Source organism: Lepus europaeus, chromosome 11 (assembly GCF_033115175.1).
Source record: "Lepus europaeus isolate LE1 chromosome 11, mLepTim1.pri, whole genome shotgun sequence".
Taxonomy (NCBI): Eukaryota; Metazoa; Chordata; class Mammalia; order Lagomorpha; family Leporidae; genus Lepus; species Lepus europaeus.
The window spans coordinates 39,939,836-39,965,875 of NC_084837.1; the positions used below are offsets into that span (position 1 = coordinate 39,939,836).

The 26,040-nt window shown below is 43.6% G+C and overlaps 1 protein-coding gene across 2 annotated transcripts in view; it reads left to right on the forward strand.

Annotated features, from left to right (window-relative positions):
* LOC133769905 (uncharacterized) overlaps window positions 1–25,121 on the forward strand; it is a 45,709-nt gene extending 20,588 nt beyond the window's left edge. Inside the window, exons 2-8 of one of the 2 annotated variants that reach the window (XM_062205274.1) lie at window positions 2,413–2,534; window positions 5,758–5,896; window positions 7,956–8,077; window positions 11,468–11,578; window positions 15,747–15,853; window positions 21,963–22,053; window positions 24,849–25,121. In XM_062205274.1, the coding sequence (XP_062061258.1) occupies window positions 2,413–2,534; window positions 5,758–5,896; window positions 7,956–8,077; window positions 11,468–11,578; window positions 15,747–15,853; window positions 21,963–22,053; window positions 24,849–24,965 (809 nt within the window). In that variant the 3' untranslated portion in view covers window positions 24,966–25,121. The remainder of the gene's footprint in view (window positions 1–2,412; window positions 2,535–5,757; window positions 5,897–7,955; window positions 8,078–11,467; window positions 11,579–15,746; window positions 15,854–21,962; window positions 22,054–24,848) is intronic. The other variant, XM_062205275.1, reaches the window with a different exon arrangement.
* Window positions 25,122–26,040: the final 919 nt, after the last annotated feature.

Consider the following 26,040-nt stretch of genomic DNA (forward strand, 5'->3'; position numbering starts at 1 on the left):
GATATTTTATTTCCAGATAGGTCAGGTTTTATTTTATTTTTTAAAGATTGATTTATTTAGGCCGGCGCCGTGGCTTAACAGGCTAATCCTCCGCCTTGCGGCGCCGGCACACCGGGTTCTAGTCCCGGTTGGGGCGCCGGATTCTATCCCGGTTGCCCCTCTTCCAGGCCAGCTCTCTGCTATGGCCCGGGAAGGCAGTGGAGGATGGCCCAAGTCCTTGGGCCCTGCACCCCATGGGAGACCAGGAGAAGCACCTGGCTCCTGGCTTCGGATCAGCACGATGCGCCGGCCGCAGCGGCCATTGGAGGGTGAACCAACGGCAAAAGGAAGACCTTTCTCTCTGTCTCTCTCTCTCACTATCCACTCTGCCTGTCAAAAAAAAAAAAAAAGATTGATTTATTTATGAAAGAGTTACTCATAGAGAGATGGAGAGGTGGGGAGGGGGGTCTTCCATCAGCTGGTTCACTCCCCAGTTGGTCACAGTGGCCAGAGCTGCGCTGATCTGAAGCCAGGAACCAGGAGCTTCTTCCAGGTCTCCCATGTGGGTACAGGGCCCAAGGACTTGGGCCATCTTCTGCTGTTTTCCCAGGCCTCAGCAGAGGCTGGATCGGAAGTGGAGCAGCTGGAACTGGAACTGGCGCCCATATGGGATGCCGGCACTGCAAGCGATGGCTTTACCCGCTAAGCCACAGCACTGGCCCCCAGATTTTATTTTAAGTTGTATATGAGCTGCTTAGAAATGATACTTTTGTTTATGATTAAAAATTGTTTCAACCCACATGAAAGTTGAAACAACAGAACAGTGAATACCATTTTATACCTTACCGAGATTCACTATTTTATCTGCTGATATAGTGTAGCAAAGCAGTGTGATTGTGGTAAAGTTTATTGTATAGTTGGTGCTTGTTGTTAGGCTGTTAGGTTTGTCATTTGAAGTCTCAGGGATACTCAGATTGTCTCTAAGGTCTGTGTGATCAGAATCAAAATGTTTGACTATTGGTGAGTTTAAGAAACTAATGGTAGCCAGCGCCGCGGCTCAATAGGCTAATCTTCCGCCTAGCGGCGCCGGCACACTAGGTTCTAATCCCGGTTGGGGCACCAGATTCTATCCCGGTTGCCCCTCTTCCAGGCCAGCTCTCTGCTATGGCCCAGGAAGGCAGTGGAAGATGGCCCAAATGCTTGGGCCCTGCACCCACATGGGAAACCAGGAGAAGCACCTGGCTCCTGGCTTAGGATCAGCGCGGTGCGCCGGCCGCAGCATGCTGGCCGTAGCATGCCGGCCGCGGCGTCCATTGGAGGATGAACCAACGGCAAAGGAAGACCTTTCTCTCTGTCTCTCTCACTGTCTACTCTGCATGTTTAAAAAAAAAAGAAAGAAAGAAAGAAACTAATGGTGATGGTGGGTGCTGTGGCACAGCAGGTTTAAGCCCCAACCTTTAGCACTAGCATCCCATATAGGCTCAGGTTTGAGTCCCAGCTGCTCCCATTTGAATCCAGCTCCCTGTTGTGGCTGTGTGGCCTGGGAAAGCAGCAGAAGATGGCCCAAGTCCTTGGGCTCCTGCACCCACGTGGGAGACCTGGATGAATCTCCTTGCTCCTGGCTTCCGATCAGTTCAGCTCCAGTTGTTGTGTCCATTTGGGGAGTGGACCAGTGGATGGAAGACCTCACTCTCTCTCTGACTCTACCTCCTCTGAAACTCTGTCTTTCAAATACATAAAATAAATCATAAAAAAAAAGAAAGAAACTAATGAAAGGGAATAGAGTGTGGTACAGCAAGTTAAGTTAAGTTAAGTTGTCACTTATGATGCCATATCGGAGTGTGTTTGAGTCCCAGCTACTCCACTTCTAATTCAGCTCCCTGCTAATGTCCCAGGGAAGGGAGCAGATGATGGCTCAAGTGATTGAGCCCTTGCCACCCTCCTGGGAGACCCAGATTGCATTCCTGACACGTGGCTTTGGCCTGGCCTAGCCCTGACTTGGGGCCATTTGGGAAGTGAACCAGAGAATGGAAGATCTCTATCTCTTTTCCTTCTTCTCTCTCTTTCTTGCTTTCCCTCCCTCCCTCCCTCTTTCTACCTCCCTCCCTCCTCCTCCTCCCCCTCTCTCCCTCTCCCTCCCTCTCTCTCTGATGTTCTCTTTCAAAAAAAACTAATGACAGTGCTATTCTTGTATAAAAATAAATAAGTAAAACTTTTAAAAATAGTTAAAATGCTAGATTTTTTAAAGTGCCTTTTATTTGATGGGCAGTTTGGAAAAAGGAAAAAAACTCAGTATTTTAAAATAGAATTTATGTTAGGACCTGAATTTGTCATAGGTTAAAAGGTGTATTATTATAAACGATGCCACCTAATGGTAAAGGTATCCATTGTAATGAGAACTGTAAGTTACTCCTTGCTTTTCTTCTTTTTCAGGAGACTTTGATGAATTCACTCAAGAGAATAACGACATTATATTGAAAAGCATAGCAGAAGACCTTCGGAATTGCTTACCTCCAGGCACTGTGCTTTCCTCAGAACAGCGAGCCCTTCAAAAAGTAAATGCATTCAGTTGAATCAGGTTACTCCTATGTTCCTGTTCTTCTCTACCCACACAGCCTCTCCAGTCAAGTCCCAACTTCAGCTTTAAACAATTTTTCATTTAGTGCTTCAGCCACGTCCCCAATTCTTTTGAGTCCTCAACCCCTTCAACCCCTCAGTACTAGTCATTCAGCAATTTTTTTTAAGCACCCTATTTGCTACTCACTCAGAAATCAAAAACTGGGAGTAGACACTTGATCTGGCGATTAAGACACCAGTTAAGATACCAGTGTCCTACATCAGAATACCTGGGTTTGAGTCCCAGCTGTGGCTCCCTAGTCCAGCTTCCTGATACTGTAGACCCTTGGAAGCAGCAGGTGGGAACTTGAGTAGTTGGATTCCTGCCTCTAACATACACCTGGCTCGAGTACCTGGCTTCTTGTTCCTGGCCCAGTCCAGCTGTCAATTTGGTGAATGAACCAGTGGGTGGGAGCACGTGTAGTTTGGCTTTCTCAATTCCTCTTTGTATCTCACATTATTTATTTATGCATTTATTTAGAAGTTTTTTTATTTATTTGAAACTCAGAGTCACTAAGAGGGAGAGACAGAGATCTCCATCTGCTGGTTCACTCCATAGGTGGCTACAACAGCCAGGGCTGGAACAGGGCCAAAGCCAGGAGCCAGAGCTTCATCCAGGTTTCCCACATGAGTACGGGGGCCCAAGCACTTGGGCTATCTGCTGCTGCGCTTCCCAGGCACTTAGCAAGGTGCTGGATCAACAGTGGATGCTGACATTGCAAGCGGCAGCTTTACCCGCTATGCCACAATGCCAGTCCCCTCTGTCTCAAGAAAAAGTTCAAAAATTTTCCAAGTCCAACAAAGGCCAACAATCTGTGTATTTCATTGTCCTGGTTTTCTCTTTGCTGTTCCATTTCCTGTACTCTTACCAAGACTAGGTTCATCTTGTTTCTTTCTGCTTTTGTATGCCTGGTTTTGGCTTATTTTCTGCTTTATTTGTGGAAGCGGTTTTTATTTTTTTTCTCTAGACAACCACTTCACGTAAACTTATTCAAATCTCAGCCCTTAGAGAGACATATGCTATGAACATTGGGGGTTTTTTGTTTATATTTTTGTTTTTTTTTCTAGATTGATTTATTTATTTGAAAGGCTGAGTTAACAGAGAGAGAAAGAGAGATGGAGATCTATTCCCCTGGTTGACTCCCCAAATGGCTGCAACGGCCAGAGCTAGGCCAATCCAAAGCCAGGAGCCAGGAACTTCCTTGCTCCACACAGGAGCAAGGGCCCAAAGACTTGGACCTTGTTCTGCTGCTTTCCTAGGTGCATTAGCAGGGAGCTGGATTGGAAGCGGAATAGCCGGGACTTGAACAAGTGCCCATTTCGGATGCCGGCACTTCCAGTGGTGGCCCTACCTACTACGCCACAGGGCTGGCCCCACAAATATTGATTTTTTTAAGCAAGGTTAATAATAAAAATAATAATATTCTCCTCTTTACCTACTAATCTGAAAACAAGAATCCTCTTTGTGGTTTTTCAGCTTGTAACTGAGTAGAGGAATTAAATCCAGACGTTCTTAATAGTACAATGCACATTGTGAATACTTAGCAAATCTTAATAAGTAGCCAGTCATTCAGAGTGGATTATCAAAGGAGGAAAATAGTCCGGCGCTGTGGCTTAACAGGCTAATCCTCCACCTTGCAGTGCCAGCACACCGGGTTCTAGTCCCGGTTGGGGCACCGGATTCTATCCTGGTTGCCCCTCTTCCAGGCCAGCTCTCTGCTATGGCCCGGGAAGGCAGTGGAGGATGGCCCAAGTCCTTGGGCCCTGCACCCGCATAGGAGACCAGGAGAAGCACCTGGCTCCTGGCTTTGGATCAGCGAGATGCGGCGGCCATTGGAGGGTGCCAACAGCAAAAAGGAAGACCTTTCTCTCTGTCTCTCTCTCTCTCACTATCCACTCTGCCTGTCAAAAAAAAAAAAAAAAAAAGAAAAAGAAAAAAAACCTCTATAAAGGAGGAAAATAACTGATAGTATGAAAATAGAGAGAAATATTTATAATACGGTTTGAATGTTCTTAGTAAAATAATTTTATTGGTGTCATAATATGCCACAATATAAAAAAAGGGGGATAAGTGTTCATCATATGTTAATAATTGGTACACAATCTCCTTTCCTAACAAGTTAAGCTGTTTTTTATCTTCCTCAATTTCCTTATCATCCTTGTGTATATCCATACCTGATTTTTATATACTTACAGAGTTTTCATGTGCATGTATGTAGATAAAGTTTTTAGATATCCAAGCAGGATTTTGTATTACAGTTAAGGTAAAAAGAATCAGACATTTTTTTTTTCTTTATAGCCTCTTGCTATTATATTATGTACCTCCAGTATTAATAAAAGCATGAAAGTTTAATAATATTTTTGTTGTTTGGAAGACTTTGCTCTCTGGCTAAGGATTACTTGTAGGTATTTTGATGGTAAGACACTGACATGTAGGACTCAAAAGACCTGGTCTTTTTTTTTTTTTTTTTCTTCTTCTTTTTTTTTTTTTCTTTGACAGGCAGAGTGGATAGTGAGAGAGAGAGACAAAGAGAAAGGTCTTTTTGTTGATTGGTTCACCCTCCAATGGCCGCCCTGGCCAGCGTTTCGTGCTGATCCGAAGCCAGGAGCCAGGTGCTTCTCCTGGTCTCCCATCGGGTGCAGGGCCCAAGGACTTGGGCCATCCTCCACTGCCTCCCCGGGCCATAGCAGAGAGCTGGCCTGGAAGAGGGGCAACCGGGATAGAATCCAGCGCCCCGACCGGGACTAGAACCCGGTGTGCTGGCGCCGCAAGGCGGAGGATTAGCCTGTTAAGCCACGGCGCCGGCCTAAAGACCTGGTCTTAAAGTCAGCTTTTACCTCCCTTCCTAACTAGAACTCTCTCTGTATCCATTTCTTTGTAAAGTATACTACTAAAGATGGACAAGATGGTCTCCATTATTCTTTTCAACTAAAATTTTTTATATTCTTCATACTGTTTTGCATCATGCCTGGTCACATAAAAGGTTGGTAGTATCGCAGAAATGAAATGTAAGATTAGAGTTGCCAGCTTAAAATAATCCAAACTTTGTGTGCCTTGTTATTGCTCTCAGAATTTCAGCATATGAACCACTGATGTTTTGCCTAGCAATAAAAAGATTTCTTTGTACTTTATTTCTTTTGATGTTTCTCTCTCTCCACCAGATACTGGAGCAGCCACAACCGACGGTTCATGTTGATGCATTCCTTTATGATGATGACTTTATTGATTCATTATGTGAGGAAGGAAAAATGAGCAGAAACTACTGTACAGTGTGTGGCTCACACCAGACAGCACCTTTAGGTGGGCACTTAAGTGTGCAAATACTGTGTCTTTATGTGTAGTTTTTCTTATGTCTCATGACAGTGCAGATTTTTGACTAAGGCATTCATTGTTTTTGGAAAGCAAAAGGCCAGCCTGCAGCATGGCCATTACCACGTATTGCAGGCAGAGAGTCTAAATAGAAACATTGTCTAGGGACACTAAGCCACTTAATGTCCCCTAGGACACACGCCCAAACAGTTTTTCACATCTAGAAGCTGTATAATCAGAGGTGACTCTTTAAGTTCAGAAACTAATCAGACTGATTAAATACAGAAGTGACTCATACTCTACATACTCAACAGAGATTGATATATAAACCGCACCCTGATAAGTTACAATGAGAAATATGACTTCCAAGGGGGCCAAAATGTTCTCCCTATTTAAAAAACATCTACTTTAAGAAGTCATATAGTGATCAGATATAATTAGGGAAGCATGGACTCAGAGGCCAGAGGCAGATTATCATGCGGCAGAGTTTATTCAGCTACGTTTTGACCAGTGAAGCATCCCTGACACATAACAGAACCACTCTAGCTACAGAAGCATCCTGCACCTCTGCCCCTCAGGCGCAGCACCAAGCAGGAAATGCACTGACTCCATGCTGCTAGTATGTTCACTCTTCTAGTAATATGGTCATTGTTCAAGCTGAATATTGTTTTCTAGACTGTTGCTTTAACTTTCGTTTCCCTGCCCACCTAAATGCAGAGTTGTTGCTTAGAGTGGGCTGGGCCTCCAGGTTAGTAGTAATCTTGTGCTAAGTTTGGAATATGTTGTTAACACAAATATATTGTGCCAGTGTTATAATTTGGGATGAAACTTCCATGATTTATCGATTTAAGATTCTATTTCTAGATAACACTTAGAATAATCCATTTGAGGTAAATTAAACTCATAGAATAAAAAAAAAACTTGGACAGAACAATAGAGGAAAAACTAAAAAGTAGATTATAACCGTAACACCAAAACAGATAGCTGAGTTTTAGAGATTTATAGAAGAGCTGTTTTTCAGGTGGTAAATAATGACAGGGTACCCAAGGTAGCCCAGATAACTTTCATGACTCTGAAACAGTATTACCAGGAAGGGCCCACCCCTACTTGCATAACAAAGGTTTTGTCCAGCTACAGCACACTAATGGTGACTCTGTAGCCCAGAGAAGGTGCAGCTCATAAGGGAAAGAAGGTAGTGAGGATATAGATCCTGAAGGGAAGGACTGGGATAGTCGAGCCCACCTCCCAAGGATTACTTTTGAGGCCTGTCAACCCCTTTTATTCTCTTCCAGAGGACTGACCTGCCTGCTTCTGTTTTCTTTGCCACTGTCTATTGGTTGTAGCCCAGATTTCCCCCTTCCTGACTGTTATATTATTTAGAACATAAAGCAGTAAGTCTTTGATTACCTCCCTATCAGAAGAAAGCCAGACTCAAGCTATCGCAGATATGTCATTGCAGGAATTAGATGGGAAAGATAAGATAGACTAGGAAGCTAGAAATGGTAGCAGTTAAACTAAGAAATAAGAGCGAGTCGTGGGAATGTCTTAACCTTGCACTCCAGAACACAGTCGTGGTTGGTCAGCGCTGCCACATCACACAACTCCAGAAGTGGTCATGTGTTTAGTAGTTCATGTTCTTCGCAGCAATATGAGGTGGTTCTAAGGTTCACTCTGGTGTAAGGCGGAAGTCAAGTATTACAGAAGATAGGAAGCCACCCCAGGCAGCAACAAGTCCCAGGGAGAAGAGGATGGGGAAAACCATCAAGAACGCAGTCAGGGGCACAGAGATAGGGACAGTCGTTGGAATAGCTATTCCTGGAGGCCTTTTAAATGCCAGAGATTGAATATTTGTACTTCTCTGATACAGCTCAGAATGGATGACTACAAATTTATCGCATTTTTTTTTTTCTAAATCAATTCTGATAAGCTTTCATTGATTAAGGAAAAAATGTGAAATATACTTTAAAAATATAGGAAGAATGAGAAGTATAGGATGCCATTGTTAGTACTCAAGTATAGCTTGATGTTCACTCTTGTTCTGATTCTCCAGGATTTATTTCTCACTCCTTCTCCCTCATGGAATTGAAGTTCATTTATCATCATGTACTCCCTGATCTCTCAGGAAAGATCTTGGTGGACGTCGGCTCCAGGCTTGGCACAGTCCTTTATGGGGTAAAGTCCAGCTTGCAGACATACCCAACATGTGGAAAATACTTTCTACTCCTGCTAGCAACAGCTTTGCCTGCCACCATGCAAGGTGACAGCTTGGCTTCATTTATTAACCTAACAGAATAATAAGGTTCATATAACATAGCATAGGCAGGTACCTACATTCCATTGACGGTAATCATTGGCTTTGGAGTTTCAAAAGCCAGGGTCTGATTTTCTTTACTGGTTTGTCTCTGGCAATCCAAATGAAGAAATAAACAAAATAGAACCATGGAACTTTCGTAACACTTGACTGTTCTGTCCATCACTTCTGCTTTCTAACCCCTCCTTTTTCTTTGTACTGTTCTAAAATAGTGTGCTGAGTTTTGATAAGAGCGTTCACAAAGCTGACAAGTTTACTTGACCAAGGAAGTAGCTGTGTGGCGATAAGCAAGTCATTTAACACCTCAGACCTGTGAATCATGTCTCCAAGGACACATCCTGCCCTGATTTTCTGCCATTCAGCCTTTGAATGTGTATGCTTGTTTCTGAAACATCACTTCCATGTGGCGTCTTTATATCTTTTTTTTTTTTTTTTTTTTTATGGGTAGAGTTCTGGACAGTGAGAGAGACAGAGAGAAAGGTCTTCCTTCCGTTGGGTCACTCCCCCCAAATGGCCGCTACAGCTGGCACTGCGCTGATCCGAAGCCAGGAGCCAGGTGCTTCTTCCTGGTCTCCCATAAGGTTGCAGGGCCCAAGCACCTGGGCCATCCTCCACTGCCCTCCCAGGCCACAGCAGAGAGCTGGCCTGGAAGAGGAGCAACCGGGACTAGAACCCGGCATCCATATGGGATGCCAGCCCCTATATCTGTTTATTTTAATCATGAGGATTTCTAATGTCCTCAGATGATTTTGTCAAAAACTGAATCTGAATTCTGGTTGTGATTAGTAAACATCTTCTAACATGTGGCCAACAGCAGTAGTGCCTCATGCCAGAAATAGGCACTATCAGTTCTCAGTATCTTTCCTGCTTTAGACAGAAACAGTTAACTCTTTAATGCTTCATTTATTTTTCACTATTAAAACTTTGATTTTATGATTAGGAAAGATAGCCATAATAGAAAACGCAGTTTTTCAGATAATTTTTGTTTGGAAAACACTAGAGATGATGATTTTTACCATGTTTTGCCTATTCTAGTCAATTTTCTGATTTTTAGAAAAGTATAAAGCTGAAATGGCTAAATGTGGCTATGCAGATATAGTGTCAGTATTGATAAACTTGAATACAGTGTCTTTGTTCTCCATATTATGTCACTGATTGAGTCATTAAATTTTTAAAGTGCCTACATATGTACCCTTAGATATATATATTCTAAAGATCCACAGTGGGCTATATACAAATTTTTTTAAAAGATGTATTTACTTATCTATTTATTTATTTATTTGAAAGTCGGAATTACAGAAAGAAAGATCTTTCATCTGCTAGTTCACTCCCCAAATGGCCACAAGGTCCAGAGCTGGGCCAGACCAAAGCCAAGAGCCAGGAGCTTACTCTGAGTCTCCCACTTGGGCAGCAGGGGCCCAAGCATTTGGGCCATCTTTTGCTGCTTTTCCTAGGCCATTAGCAGTGAGCTGGATCAGAGGTAGAGCAGCTGGGACATGAACTCACACCCATGTTGGATGTTGGCATTCCAGGTGTTGGCTTTACCCACTATACCATGATGCTGGCTGCTATAGATACAATTTTGATTTTCATGTAGATTGATAGAAAATTATCTTCAGGGCCGGTGCTGTGGCATAGCCTATAAAGCCACTGCCTACAGTTCCGGCATCCCATATGGGCGCCAGTTTGAGCCCTGGCTGTTCCACTTCTGATCTAGCTCTCTGCCATGGTGTGGGAAAGCAGAAGATGGCCCAAGTCCTTGGGCCCCCACACCCAGAGGAGACTCCTGGCTCCTTGCTTCAGATCAGCACAGCTCCAGCCATTGCAGCCATTTGGGGAGTGAACCAGCAGATGGAAGACTGACCTCTTTGCCTCTCCTCTCTGTGAACCCTGACTTTCAAATAAATAAATAAACTTGAAGAGCACTAAAATGTTAAAAAAACAAAAAAAATCATTAGAAAATGATTTGAGCTTTCCTTCTAAATTATTTTTTCTTGCAACCAAAAATAAATAAGTATATACAGTTAATTTTTTTTAAAGAATTATTTTATTTATTTGAAAGAGTTACAGACAGAGGTAGAGCCAGAGAGGGAAGTCTTCCATTCTACTGGTTCACTCCCCAAATGACCATAATGGCCACAGCTGAGCTGATCTGAAGCCAGGAGCCAGGAGTTTTTCCAGGTCTCCCATGCGGGTACAGGGGCCCAAGAACTTGGGCCATCTTCCACTGCTTTCCCAGGCCATAAGCAGAGAGCTGGATCGGAAGAGGAGCAGCTGGTACACAAACCAGCATCCATACGGGATGCCGGTGCTGCAGGCTCGGGCTTTAACCTGCTGCGCCACAGCGCCGACCCCAGTTAATTCTTAATTATCCTTACTAACCAATTAGTTGCTTATCCTCAGCCAGTTGTCAGACAGTAGACTAACTTCCTAAGCCAAACAGTGCATACCTCAAGCCTTCTCCTGCCATCAGATGGCACATAATTTTCCATTATATTTCCCACAGTTAAAACTCATTTCTTGCTTTCTCATACTGTAAATTCCCAAGAAATTATGCAAGTTGAATATTAGAGAATCTATACATGACCATTTTTCTCATTTCCAACTTACCCAGTTCTATCAGGAAAAATATGAATTCAATCTTTTGATATGACCAGAGGCAAGCAGTGTGGCACAGCAGGTTAACCACCTGCATCCCATATCCGGGTCCCAATTTGAATCCCAGCTACTCTGCTTCCAGTCCGTCTTCCTACTGATGAATCCTGGGTAGCAGCAAATGATGTTTTGTTAAAATGCTTGGGTCCCTGACACCAACATGAGAGACCCTGATGAAGTTCTGGGCTCCTGACTTTAGCCTGGCCCAACTCCAGCTATTGCAGGCATCGGGGAGTTAAAGGAGTAGATGGAAGATTCTTTCTATCTCTCTCTCTCTCTTTCTCTGTCACTCTGTGTGCGTGTGTGTGTGTGTGTGTGTGGCGTGTGACTCTGCCTTTCAAATAGATGAAAATAAACCTTTTTAAAAAAAACTTAACTACATAGTGGGAATTAATATACTACAAAGCCTTGATCAGTTAGACTCTTTTTAAGTGCTGAAGTTGTTTTTCATAAACTGCAAGATGGTTTTTATCTTTCATTTATTTTTACTTTATTGAATGATTTTTTTAAAGTTTAGAATTTTAAATTTTAAGTAGAAATAACCCCCCCAATTAAATGTGAATTGATTTGCATCACAATCTATTTTCTTATTTTAGGGTTATCTTTACAGCTCAGCAATGCAGCTCTGTGGAGTAGAGTTGAATGGAGACTTCTGCCAGTTGCAGGAAATGGTCATAAAGAAATACCAGTTCAGTGACAGAATAAAGGTATCTTTTAAAATGTGTCTTCTTTTATCCATTTTTTGCTAAACTTAGCCATACATCTTCTGCATTGTTTTCTAATCTGTACTTGGTTGCCATAAATAGAAATAGATGAGCTGACTTAATATTTTAGAATCGAATTATTTTAAGTATGTCCCACTCACATATTTCCCTTTGTAATTTTATTGTACAGAACTTTTTTTCATAGTTTTCTCCATATCAGCTATGGTTTTGGTACCAGCATTTTTGAATCTCTAGACATTGATTGTAAGTATATTTAATAAAATCCTGAATGTTAAAAGTAAGCAGTGGAGCTCCATAGTCCTCAGAGTTCTTTATCTTCTTTTTCTCAGCTTTTAGGAGGTATTATGGACTCCAGGAATAGCAGTTCATAGAATAATGATCCTCTTGGTTAGATTACACCAGAGGATTTCTTTTTTTCTATATTTAAGGTGAAAAATAACAAAAATGAGATATAGTAAGCCTTATCATCTCACTAATAATCCTATTTTTAATGGCTATTCAGAGATGAGAATTGATGTTAAAGACAGTCTAATATAGGGGGACCGGTGCTGTGGCATAGCAGGTAAAGCCACCACCTGCAGTGCTGGCATCCCATGTGGGCAACGGTTTGAGTTCGAGCTGCTCCACTTCTGCTCCAGCTCTCTGTTATAGCCTGGGAAAGCAGTAGAAGATGGCCCAAGTCCTTGGGCCTCTGGATTCCATTTGGGTCTCTCATGTAGGTGGCTCGGACCCAAATAGCTTAGACCATCTTCTGCCTTACTAGACACATTAGCAGGAAGTTAGATCAGAAGTGGGAATGTCAGGACTCAATCCAATGCTCCGATATGGGCTGCTGGCATCACAAAGCAGTATGTTAACCTGCTGCACCAGCCCCAGAAATTAGGAACTTAAAGAATCGTGGTTTATAAGTGGATAACCAAGTACTTTTGTTTGTTTTGTAAGAAAATGAGTTAAAGGTGTATAAAAGAAACCCTTTCTTTTCAAAAGAAACCAGTGCACTTACGCACATATTTATCAGCTTGTGGTTTCAGTAGCTGTCAGCAATTCTCTGCTCTGTGGTAGAAAGAATTTTTTTTGTTTGTTTGTTTGTTTGTTTGTTTTTTATTTTTGACAGGCAGAGTGGACAGTGAGAGAGAGACAGAGAGAAAGGTCTTCCTTTTGCCGTTGGTTCACCTTCCAATGGCCGCCGCGGTAGCGCGCTGCGGCCGGCGCACCGCGCTGTTCCGATGGCAGGAGCCAGGTGCTTCTCCTGGTCTCCCATGGGGTGCAGAGCCAAACACTTGGGCCATCCTCCACTGCACTCCCTGGCCACAGCAGAGAGCTGGCCTGGAAGAGGGGCAACCGGGACAGGATCGGTGCCCCAGCCGGGACTAGAACCCGGTGTGCCGGTGCCGCAAGGCGGAGGATTAGCCTGTTGAGCCACGGCGCCGGCCAGAAAGAGTTTTTTGGTACCATCTTATGACTGTTGGAAATCTTAGGTTTCCTTCCTTTAAGCTACAGACACACTGGCATTGAGGGGCCTTCAAATCAACAGATAAGGATTTTTTTTTTTTAAGATTTATTAATGGGGCTGGCATTGTTATAGCAGGTTAAGTTGCCACCTTCAACACTGGCATCCCATATGAGTCCCAGCCATTCCGCTTCCAATCCAGCTCCCTGCTAATGTGCCTGGGAAGGCAGTGGAAGATGGCTCAAATACTTGGGCCCCTACACCTACGTGGGGGACCCTGATGAAGCTCCTGGCTCCTGACCTTGGCCTGGCCCATCTCTAACCATTTCTGTCATTTGGGGAGTAAACCAGCAGATGAACGATCTCTGTCTCTCTGTCTTTGTCTCTGTCTCTCTTTCTCTCTCCCCCTCTCTCCTCTGTAACACTGACTTTCAAAGAAATAAATAAATCTTAAAAAAAAAAAAAAAAAGAAAACCCACAATTATTTAAAAGGTAGAGCAACTGAGAGATTTTCTATGCACTGATTCATTCCCCAGATGGCCACAACAGCCAGGGCTGGGCCAGGCTGAAGCCAGGAGGTCCATTCTGGTCTCGCACATGGGTGGCAGGGATCAAGACCTTGGATTGTCTCTTCTGCTGCTTTCTTAGGCTCATTAGCAGGGAGCTAGATTGGAAGTGAGGCAGCTGAGACTCAAACTGACATGGCATGCTGGTGTTACAAACTGCAACAGCCCAGAAAGAGATTCTAAAATTATTTTCTACAGGAAATAATCTTACTGGTTTCAAAGGCTTAGTCTTTGATTTTTTTTAATTTGTTTTTGTTGTTGTTTGGTGTTTTTTTGTTTTGTTTTGTTTTGTTTTTTAACAGGCAGAGTGGGTAGTGAGAGAGACAGAGAGAAAGGTCTTCCTTTTTGCCGTTGGTTCACCCTCCAATGGCCGCTGCGGCCGGCGCATCTCGCTGATCCGAAGCCAGTAGCCAGGTGCTTCTCCTGGTCTGTTTGGTGTGTTTTAACAGGGCTTCCCTCAGAAGTCTAGGAATCCTTGGTTGTCTGATCATACTTAAGAGTGAAAAAAAAAGTAGACTGATGCTCTAAGCATCTGAGGGGAGATTATTAACTGTGGGCTTTGACTCATTCATTCATTCATTCATTCCTTTTGGTAAGAAAGCCATGGACAGAAATCTTCCATCCACTTGTAATTCTCCAACAACTTCCCAAGGCTGGGCCAGGCTAAAGCCAGGAGCCAGGACCTCAATCTGATTCTTTCCCCATGGGTGGCAGGCCCCCAAGTACTTGAGCCATCACTTGCTGCTTCCCAGGGTGTACATTAGCAGGAAGCTGGAATTAGAGGTGGAGGCTGGAGTTGAACCCTGGTGTCCCAAGGATGAGCTTAAACATTGCACCAAATGCCCACCCCTGGGCTTCATTACTGATTATCTTGTAAAGGAGTCAATTAGTTTGGCAAGTGTCTGATGAAGTATCTTAAGGTCCTTCCCCTTGTGCCGGTCTGATTACCCACAGAAAACCTTTCAAGTCTCATATCTGAACGGCAGGCAACCTTAGAACTGAGTGGTGAAGTGGGAGTTCTCATGCTGTGTGCATGGTTTCAGTACATTACTCTTCACTTCAGTTAGGCCCGGTGTCATCACCTGGGCCAGAAAATTCAGTTTACCTCCAGAGAACAGACCCCTGTTGTTTGCTAGGGAAGCAGAAATACAAAGATCTGGCTGCTTTTGGAGCTTTTATCCAGATTTCCCATTTTTCCCTAATTCTTCCTCTAGTACCACCAATTCAGTGTCTTAATTTTTCTAAATTTGTGGCTTAGAAATGAATTTTCACAATCTCCTAAATTCTTTATTTCTCCCCTCTTTTTTGGTTCCAAAGTAGAAATTTTGGTTTCTGTTGTTTCCTTTTCCATTATCCCCACTTTTGTAAGTTTATATCTCTATAAAACCATGTAAACTGGGGCCTACATTGTGGCATAGCAGGTAAAGCTGCTGCCTGCAATGCTGCCATCCCATATGGGTGCCGGTTCAAGTCCAGGCTGTTCCACTTCCAATTCAGCTCTCTGCTATGGCCTAGGAAAGCAGTAGAAGATGGCCCAAGTCCTTGGATCCCTGCACCCGTGTGGGAGACCTGAAAGAAGCTCTGGCCCAACCATTGTGGCCATCTGAGGAGTAAACCAGCAGATGGAAGACTTCTCTCACTCTCTCATTCTCTCTCTGCCCCTGCCTCTTTGTAACTCTGCCTTTAAAATAAATAAATAAATCTTTAAAAAAAAATGTAATGTCATTACAAGAGGGCTTCAGAAATGTATAAAAATACATGCATGTGTTTTATCCACTGTAGGCCACTGATTTGCACCTACTTAGGAGACCCAGAGACAGATAGACAGATATCTTCCATCCTCTGGTTCACTCCCTAGGTGTCCACAAAAGCCAGGCCAAAGCCAAGAGCTCCCAGGTCTCCCATGTGAGTGGCAGGGACCCAAGCACATGGATCATCTTCCGCTGCCTTTCCCAGGCATTAGCAGGAGGCTGGATTGACAGTGAGCAGCCAGGACTCGCACCAGTGCCCATATGGGAACCAGCATCACAGTCAGCGGCTTTACCTGCTACACCATGACCCCCCAGCACATATTTCTTATGTGGCTGTTTGTTATGGTGTCCTTGGTCTCTTACATGCACTTGTTCTTTTTTAGGTGCTTCATGCAGACATCTGTACCCAGGGCTCACTTCTGCAAAATGCTGATGTTATTATAATGAATAATGTCTTTGAATATTTTCTCAATGAGGCAGAACAGGCCAGGTACGTGATTTATTCAAGTGAGAAATCTATTACTGAAATATATTCAGTTCCATATGGAATGGAAATGTTTTCATATGAAATTTTAAGACAACCTCAATTGTGAGGAGATTGTTAGTAAGGAAATGTGTTAACGTGTGTGTGTGTGTGTGTATGTATAAACAAATTCTGATTGTCTAAGTCTGTAAAATGTTACCTGTAATTCTGTTAACAGATAAAAACTGTTTGAGTGACCCAAGCATTCACTTAGCAGTCAAGGGCACAGGAAGAGATCAGTTCCCAGTGGGCCTTTAAACTTAATCTTTTCTTCCTTAGCTTTCTTTCCTGTGAAATAATGTATCATTTTCCTATCCTGTTGCAAAATAACGAGAAGTAACTGAGACTTACACAAATGAATATAAGCAGGATATAAAATATTAACCTGGAAAACAGCAGTTAATTATTGAACTTTAAAATTGTGCTAAGGTAGGGGCCAAGCGCTGTGGTACAGCGGGTTAACGCCCTGGCGTGAAGCGCCGGCATCCCATATGGGCGCTGGTTCGAGACCTGGGTGCTCCTCTTCCAATCCAGCACTCTGCTGTGGCCTGGGAAAGCAGTGGAGGATGGCCCAAGTCCTTGGGCCCCTGCACCTGCATGGGAGACCCGGAGGACGCTCCTGGCTCCTGGCTTCGGATTGGCAGAGCACTGGCCTTTGCGGCCAATTCGGGAATGAACCATAGGATGAAAGAACTCTCTCCCTTTCTCTGTCTCTCCTCTCTCTGTGTAGCTCTGACTTTCGAATAAATAAATAAATCTTAAAAAAAAAAAAAAATTGCTAAGGTAGTAATAGTGGGTCCCTTGAGTTTCTTTCACTATTCAAGTAGTGGAAAGACTAGCAAATCTACAATCACTTTTCTGACACCTAATGGATCTTCTAATGAGAGAACTCCTGTAGGCTGTTTGTTGTCTGAGACACTGATACTCTGGCTGGCTAATTTCTTACTTTGCCTATCTGTGTAGATATACTCTAGAGACTGGAAAGGAGCTTTCTTGTCTCTACATCTACGCTGATAGGAAAAGGTGGGTACCTGTGCATTTGTTTGTTTGTTTGTTTTTTGACAGGCAGAGTGGATAGTGAGAGAGAGAGACAGAGAGAAAGGTCTTCCTTTTTGCCGTTGGTTCACCCTCCAATGGCCGCCGCGGCCAGCGCATCGTGCTGATCCGAAGCCAGGAGCCAGGTGCTTCTCCTGGTCTCCCATGCGGGTGCAGGGCCCAAGGACTTGGGCCATCCTCCACTGCCTTCCCGAGCCATAGCAGAGAGCTGGCCTGGAAGAGGGGCAACCGGGATAGAATCCAGCGCCCTGACCAAGACTAGAACCCGGTGTGCCGGCGCCGCAAGGTGGAGGATTAGCCTGTTAAGCCACGGCGCCGGCCTTGCATTTGTTTTGAGCATCCTTTTTTCTTTTTTTTTTACAGGCAGAGTGGATAGTGAGAGAGAGAGACAGAGAGAAAGGTCTTCCTTTTTGCCGTTGGTTCACATTCCAATGGCCGCCGCAGCCAGTGCATCTCGCTGATCCAAAGCCAGGAGCCAGGTGCTTCTCCTGGTCTCCCATGCGGGTGCAGGGCCCAAGCACTTGGGCCATCCTCCACTGCCTCCCCGGGCCATAGCAGAGAGCTGGCCTGGAAGAGGGGCAACCGGGATAGAATCCAGCGCCCCGACCAGGACTAGAACCCGGTGTGCTAGCGCCGCAAGGCGGAGGATTGGCCTGTTAAGCCACGGCGCCGGCCAAGCATCCTTTTTTCTTAATCAGCAAACAAAAGTAAACACAAAGTGAGGACTGAGTGTAGAATGTAAATACTCACTTTTCCTTGTGAAAAAGTTTGGAAAGATACTTGGGTTATAATTGCAGCAAACGGTCATTAATCACTTAGAATTGTGGCAGAATAAGAAAGAGAAGACCAAAAGAAGCAGACAGCAGGGGCACCAGGCATGGGCTGTAGACTTCCACTTTAAAACAGAACAGGAGAGAAGATTGTCCAGAACGACACCCTCTGCAAGGTTTAGGAATCTTTACCACCTCAGGAACTAGTGTTAAAGTATAGAAACAAGTGTAGAGACATACAGATGACAAATATATGCATTATTTAGATCCACAGGTAAATGAAAATGAAAAACAGTTTTAAAAACTATTTCCCACCACACCTTTCAGGTTACCCTAGAATAGGAAGTAACCACATCCAAATGAGTTAAGCTATAAAAAGCAAAAAGGGTCACAACCTTTATTAAAAATAAACATAGTGTAGTATGTACAGGTGGCATGTGGTACCGATTTTATTTGCAGAAATTGTACTCCAGTTTAGCCACAGCCATGGCTAAATATTTTTATTTTCTTAAGACTTATTTACTTGCAAGACAGAGTTACAGAGAGAAAGAGGTCTTCCATCTGCTGGTTTACTCCCCAAATGGCCACAACAGCCAGGGCTGGGCCAGGAGCCCAGAGCTTCTTCCCAGTCTCCCACATGGGTGCAGGGGCCCAAGCACTTAGGCCATCTTCTGCTGCTTTCCCAGGCACATTATCAAGGAGCTGGATCAGAAGCAACTGGGACTCAAACCGAGACTTGAAGTGGTACCCCCATGGGATGCTGGTGTTATAGGCAGCAATACTTAAATACTTAAACTCTAGAGATTGATTATAGATTTTGAGCACTAAAGAATGAGAAAAGCTATTGGTAAACTTGATAGGTGAAATACTGCATATTTGAATTGTTTTTAAACATTTCTTGATACATTCCTTCACAAACTCTACCCAAGTCACTAAATAATCATTGACCACGTGGCTTAATTTAATCACTTATCCTGAATTACTACACTGCCGTGAATTTTAACTACAGGCAGGTCACAGCCTCAGTGGTTAATTCTCTCCATCATGAATGGCAATATGCAGAAATAAAGGAAGTTTAAAAGATACAGTAAGGCATTCTGATGCTGGAATTGTTCTCACTGAAGTGACCTTTACCTATAGTAATTCTGTTTTGTGGCAATGAAACAGAATAGATGGCACAGCATCTGCCTTCCAGAGTCATCATCTGTCGGATTGTAAGGACAGGGAAATCAAGCACTGTTGGAGTTAGTACGTAAGAGAAAACCAAAATCCCATCAGCCTGTTGTCCAGGTTGATACCCTTATAGCCTGTTTTACACTCTTGTGTAAGCCTTAGTTCCCATTATTTTGAGATAGATTAGGAACATGATACATTATTTCATAGAAAAGAAGCTAAAGCAGTAGAGAGTATAAAGGTCCACCGGGAATGAATGCTCTGGAAAGGCCAGGCTTCAGAAAAGTTAGATCTCATTAGAGGAAAACAACTCAGCTTTATAATTTTTTGTTTAAAAGGTAGCTTTCAATAAGAGAAACACATTCAGCTACTTCAATGACAGTCACCTGAAACACACCCTGCTATTCTTAGGAACCACCTCAAAACAAGAAAACAGCTCTGGCCCAAATACAGTGACATGTGTTACCAAACTCTATGGTATTTTATCCAGCCTAAGAAAAAGAACATTTCTATCATTTTTGCCTAAAGAAACCCAGAACTTACCCTAATAGCCATTGCTGTAGCTAGAGTTAAGTGCAAATGATACTACTCTCCACTTGCCCCACTGCAAAGGATGCAAACCCCAGCATTGCCAGATCCTTGCTCCCCAGTAGTGTGTACAGTGTCCAGACTCACGTACAGTGTAGAAATACAGCTCATGTCTACACTGATCAAATAAACACTGCCCTTTGACATGCATGCCCATGGCATTCCATCATGTGTTAAAGCTGGCTGATCCCACTAAACTTTGTACCAGAAGTCCTTCCATCAAATATTATTATCTGATCTGCAAGGTACACTGTTGTTAATCTTTGGTTTCTGGCTTCTGTGCCCTTTCTTTTTCCATGATTCTTCTCTGCCATCACTGCTAGTGCTTTTAGCCCTATTCCAGTATGTAGAACCAGTTCTGACTTAAAACTTGTGGGCTTGGAGAACAGATGTTTAACCTAGCAGGTAAGATGCCGGCCTCCAACATTGAAGCACCTGGGTTTAATTCCCAGCTCTGGCTCCTAACCCTTGATTCCATTTTCTGGCCGTGCAGACCCTGGGAGTCAGTGGTGATGGCTGAAGTAACTGGGTTCCTACCACCCATGTGGGAGACCTAGATTGAGTTCCCAGCTCCTGGCTTGCACACTCAGCTCGAGGCTTTTCTGGGTGTTTGGGGAGTAAACTAGTGGATGTTAGCATAGATTGTTTGCCTGTCTGTCACTCCCCTCCCTCCTTCTCTCTCTGCCTTACAAAGTAAAAAATAAATAATTAAGAAATAATAATTTGGGGCCAGTGCTGTGGCACAGTAGGTTTAGCCACTTCCTACAATGGCTGAAATCTCAGAGTGCCAGTTCAAGTCCTGGCTGTATCATTTCCAACCCAGCTCCCTGCTAATGCACCTGGGAAAGCTTCAAAAGATGATCCAAGTACTTTGGCCCCTGCCACCCATATGGGAGACCCCATTGGAACTCCTGGCTTTGGCCTGACCCAGGCCTGGCCATTGCAGCTATTTGGGGAGTGAGCCAGCAGATGGAAAATCTCTTTATCTTCATCCCTCCTTCTCTCTCTCTCTCTCTCTCTCATTTATTCAAATAAATAAATCCTTTTTTAAAAAAATAGGGACTGGCAGTATACCATAGCAGGTTAAACCACTTCCTGCAATGCCAGCATCCCATATGGGTGTGGATTCAAGTCCCAACTGCTCCTCTCCTTATCCAGCTCCCTGCTAATGCACCTGGGAAGGTAGAGGAGGATGGCCCGTGTACTTGGGAACCTGCACCCACGAGGGGGGCCTGGATAAAGCTCCTGGCTCCTGGCTACAGCCTGACCCAATCCTGGCCATTGCAGCCATTTGGGGAGTTAAACAGCAGACGGAAGATTTCTCTCTAACTCTGCCTTCCAAATGAATGAATAAATCTTGAAACATACAGACACAATTTAAGGGGCTTTAACTGCTCATTCATCATTGACTTGGATACTAGTTCTTAAAATTAAGTTTGATCTTATTCACAATCCTTTGTCCAAATTTTATATATCCAGCTTTAAAATATGCATACTATTTCCACTGCCCTAAAAATCCCCTATGCTCCATTTACTTATATTTCTCTTTCCCGTTACCCCTCACAACTACTAATCTTTACACCATTTTTATTGTTTTGCATTTTCCAGACTGTCATGTAGTTATAGTTGAAATCCTACAGTGTGGGCTTTTTCAGATCAGTTTCTTTCTTTTTTTGTTTTTTTTTTGTTTTTGTTTGTTTGTTTGTTTTTGACAGGCAGAGTGGATAGTGAGAGAGAGAGACAGAGAGGAAGGTCTTCCTTTTTGCCGTTGGTTCACCCTCCAATGGCCGCTGCGGCCGGCTCCTCGCGCCAATCCGAAGCCAGGAACCAGGTGCTTTTCCTGGTCTCCCATGCGGGTGCAGGGCCCAAGGACTTGGGCCATCCTCCACTGCCTTCCCGAGCCATAGCAGAGAGCTGGCCTGGAAGAGGGGCAACTGGGACAGAATCCGGCACCCCAACCGGGACTAGAACCCGGTGTGCCGGCGCCGCAAGGCGGAGGATTAGCCTATTAAGCCACGGCGCCGGCCCAGATCAGTTTCTTTCACTTAGTAATGTGCATTTAAGATCCATCCATGTCTGCTTGGCTTGAAAGTTCATTTCTTTTTAGTGCTGAATACTGTTCTAGTCTCTGGATATACTATAGTTTATCCACTCACCTACCAAAGAAAATCGTTGCTTCCAAGTTTCAGCAACTTTAAACATCCACGTGCGGATTTTTGTGTGCATAAGTTTTCCACTCCTTTGGTAAACACCAAGGAGCACAATTGCTGGATTGTATGTTAAGAGCACATTTAGTTTTGTAAGAAATCACCAAACTGTTTCCTAAAATGGCTGTGCTGTTTTCCATTCACATCAGCAAGGGATGAGCGCTCCCATTGCTCTGTATCCTTGCCAGTTTTTGATGTTATCGGTGTTGTGGATTTTGGCCATTCTAATAGGTGTGTAGTGGTATCCCATTGTTTCACGTATCTGTTTTTAATGTATTTTAGAGCCTGGGAATATATCAGCCATAATGTAAGGAAGCCAGGATCATTATTAGTAACAGTGCCAAGTCTTGAAGAGTCCCTCTCAGGTCTTCAGGTATGTTAATGTCTTTTCCAGCATTTTTACTGTTGAAACTTTTCTCCAGCTTTTTTCTGACAGTTACTGAGATATTCTAGAAAGCATCTGTCTGAAAATGGTGACAGATGACAGAATACCAAGACCTTTCAGCTCAAGCACTGGCTTGTGGTTTAATGGTCTCAGCGTCTTTGGCTTTGTAATTCTCAATTTCCTACACATTCCCTTGCTGCTTTACTCAGTTTTTCTGAGGGCACAGTTTTAGTTTAACATATACTCTTGAATGTTTTAAAGAGATTTAGGACACCCACTTTGTAATTTTGTTCCTTAGAATAAAAGGAAAGGAGTTGTTCAAAGCTTCTGGAATCAAATGTAGACTAGAGGCCTGCTGTTCAACCCAATAAAATGACTCTTATGTGAAGGTTAATTAGTATTTGTAAAGCTCTTTGAATCTCCCAGATTAAAGGTACTGCTGTATTTCTTACTAGAGATACCATCATTTTCTTTTTTTTTTTTATTTTTTTGACAGGCAGAATGGACAGTGAGAGAGAGAGACAGAGAGAAAGGTCTTCCTTTTTGCCACTGGTTCACCCTCCAATGGCCGCCCCGGCCAGCGCGCTGCGGCCGGCCTCGCTGATCTGAAGGCAGGAGCCAGGTGCTTCTCCTGGTCTCCCATGGGGTGCAGGGCCCAAGCACTTGGGCCATCCTCCTCTGCACTCCCTGGCCACAGCAGAGAGCTGGCCTGGAAGAGGGGCAACCGGGACAGACTCCAGTGCCCCGACCAGGACTAGAACCCAGTGTGCTGGCGCCGCAGGCAGAGGATTAGCCTATTGAGCCGCAGCGCTAGCCAATGCCATCATTTTCTTTAGTGGAGCTTTCCTTGCATATAAGTACTGCCAGTCTAAGTACCTGTTTCTTCCTTTTAAAAACTAAACAATCATTATTAATACCTTTTTAAACAGTTAAATCATCTGAATTTCAAAAATAGTTCATGCTTGTTATAACAAGTGAAATAATCTACAGGTTTTTTATTTATTTATTTTGGTAAAACCATTGACCTCCCCAGTTTCCTGCTTCATTCCCACACGTGGTGTGATTCTACCATGTTTTGTCATACTCATAAAAACATACTCCTTAAAACACATAGTCTACTTTATATCACAGTTTCTGTATGTGTTGAATAATTTAGTGATTTTTCACTTACCAAAATAATAGCTTTCATACTAAATACATAAATCTGTCTAGATAACCATTAGAAATTGATATTTATGAAAACTTTATACGTAAATTCTTGATAACTGTTGCTTTCCTACTTAAGCAGACTTCTTTAAACAAATCCAGTCTGTAGTTTTAGTTGCTTAGAATTCTGTAACACAGAGACTCAAATTTGTAGTCAAAGAGAAAGGGGTTTGATGAAGACAATGGAGGAAGGTCAGCCCCGCCCCTTAGGCAACCCTTTAGCACTGTCACTGTAGATACATGAATTGCTTTTCTTTGTTCTCCATGTATTCCTATTGTTCTACTGCTTTTATTGAATAAGCCTAGTGATGGTTATTAAACTAATCATGTTGGCCGGCGCCGTGGCTTAACAGGCTAATCCTCCGCCTTGCGGCGCCGGCATACCGGGTTCTAGTCCCGTTTGGGGTGCTGGATTCTATCCCAGTTGCCCCTCTTCCAGGCCAGCTCTTTGCTATGGCCCAGGAAGGTAGTGGAGGATGGCCCAAGTCCTTGGGCCCTGCACCCGCATGGGAGACCAGAAGAAGCACCTGGCTCCTGGCTTCGGATCAGCACCGATGCGCTGGCCGCGGCAGCCATTGAAGGGTGAACCAGTGGCAAAAAGGAAGACCTTTCTCTCTGTCTCTCTCTCACTATCCACTCTGCCTGTAAAAAAAAAAAAAAACTAATCATGTTAAAATTATTCTGTATTCTTTCAAGTTCCAAAATCATAGTAAACTGGGCCGGCGCCACGGCTCACTAGGCTAATCCTCCGCCTTGCGGCGCCGACACACCAGGTTCTGTCCCGGTTGCCCCTCTTCCAGGCCAGCTCTCTGCTGTGGCCAGAGTGCAGTGGAGGATGGCCCAAGTGCTTGGGTCCTGCACCCCATGGGAGACCAGGATAAGCCCCTGGCTCCTGCCATCGGATCAGCACGGTGCGCCGGCGGCAGCGCGCCAACCGTGGCGGCCATTGGAGGGTAAACCAATGGCAAAAGGAAGACCTTTCTCTCTGTCTCTCTCTCACTGTCCACTCTGCCTGTCAAAAAAAAAAAAAAAAAAAAAAATCATAGTAAACTGAGAGTCCCTAAATACACAGACCTATCATGAAGTACAACAAAAAATTATTCAGTGGCTGGTTTTGTGGCACAGTGCCACAACAACAGCAGGAAGCCATGGCAACAACAGCATTCCCTATTGGAGTGCCACTTCTAGTCCTTATACTGAGCTTCGGATCCAGCTTCCTACTAATGCTTTTTGCGAGGCAGCTGAACAAGGCCCACATACTTGTGCTCCTGCCCTCATGTGGAATACCGGGAGTGGAGTTCCTGGCTCCTGCCTTCAGCCTTGCCCAGCCATTTGGGAAGTGATCTAGTGGATGAAAGATCTATCTCCATCTGTATCACTCTACTTCTCTCTCTTGTCACTCTGCCTTTCAAATAAGTAAATCTTTTTCAAATGTATTTATGTGGCACCATGTAGACTTAATCCAACTCATAATAAAAATCTGTTGTTTTGCCTCATGAGTGGTGATTTCATGAAATTCCAAAGAATAGAATTATTCTGTAATTTTTATGTTTGTTTATAATCTTTTCTTTTCCTAGACTAATATACAGTTATCCCCCTGGGTTGAAGAAGTACCACTGAACTATGAGGTATACCCACAAATGGATATTGACAGAGAAACTCTTGAACAAATTCACTTATATAAGATTCTGTAGGACTAAAATAGTCCTACCTCAGTGTAATGTTTCATTGAGTCTGTTACAGAATAATGAAAAAGAAATGTAATCCCAGTATCCTAATACATCCCTTCTAGTATGAGTACATATTGGTAAATAGTTGTATGTGTATATAAAAGTTTATGTATGTATCTGTATATGTACAGATACACATACAACTGTTTTGTATAATTATATAATTAAAATATTCATCTGAAATTCTTTTGTTTTCTCATTTCTCTTATTAAAAGTATGAATGTGTATCTTTATTTACCAATTTTTTTATACCAAATCTGAATATGACTAAAAAATAAAGATTAGAAATAGCTTCTATCATGAGAGGAGGGTGGAAGGGAAGGGAAGAGTAGATTATATTGTATCCTGTTTATTATATCTCGGTTCAGCTCTGCCTATGGCTAGCATAAGGCTGAAAAAAAGAACTGCAGTTTTAGGAAAAAATGAACCTGAAAAGATAACCTCCAAAATGTATATAGAAAGTATATTGAATGGGTGCCTGGTCGAGTCCCGGCTGCTCCACTTCTGATCCAGCTCCCTGCTAATGCACCTGGGAAAGTAGTGGAGGACAACAGCTCAAGTCCTTGGGCCCCTGCACCCACATGAGAGACTCAGAAGAAGCTCCAGGCTCCTGGCTTTAGATTGGCCTAGCTCTGGCTGTTGCAGCCATCTAGGGTGTGAACCAGTGGATGGAAGACCTCTCTCTCTCTCTCTCTCTCTCTCGGCCTCTGTCTCTCCATGACTCTGCCTTTCAAATAAATAAATCTTAAAAAAAAAAAAAATCCACGTCCCACATCAGAATACCTGGGTTTAATTTCCTTCTCCAGCTCCAGACTCCAGCTTTCTGCTAATGCAGATCCTGGGAGACAGCAACGATGGCTCTTGTCACCCAGATGGCAGCCTTGGCCTGGTACCAGCCTTGACCATTGCAAGTATTTGGCCAGTGAACCAGCAGATAGGATCTCTCTCTTCTCTGTCTCTGCCTCTCAAATAGAATTTTTTAAGATTGGTTGATTGATTGATTTAAAGGGTGGAGTTACAGAGGCAGAGAAAGAGAAAA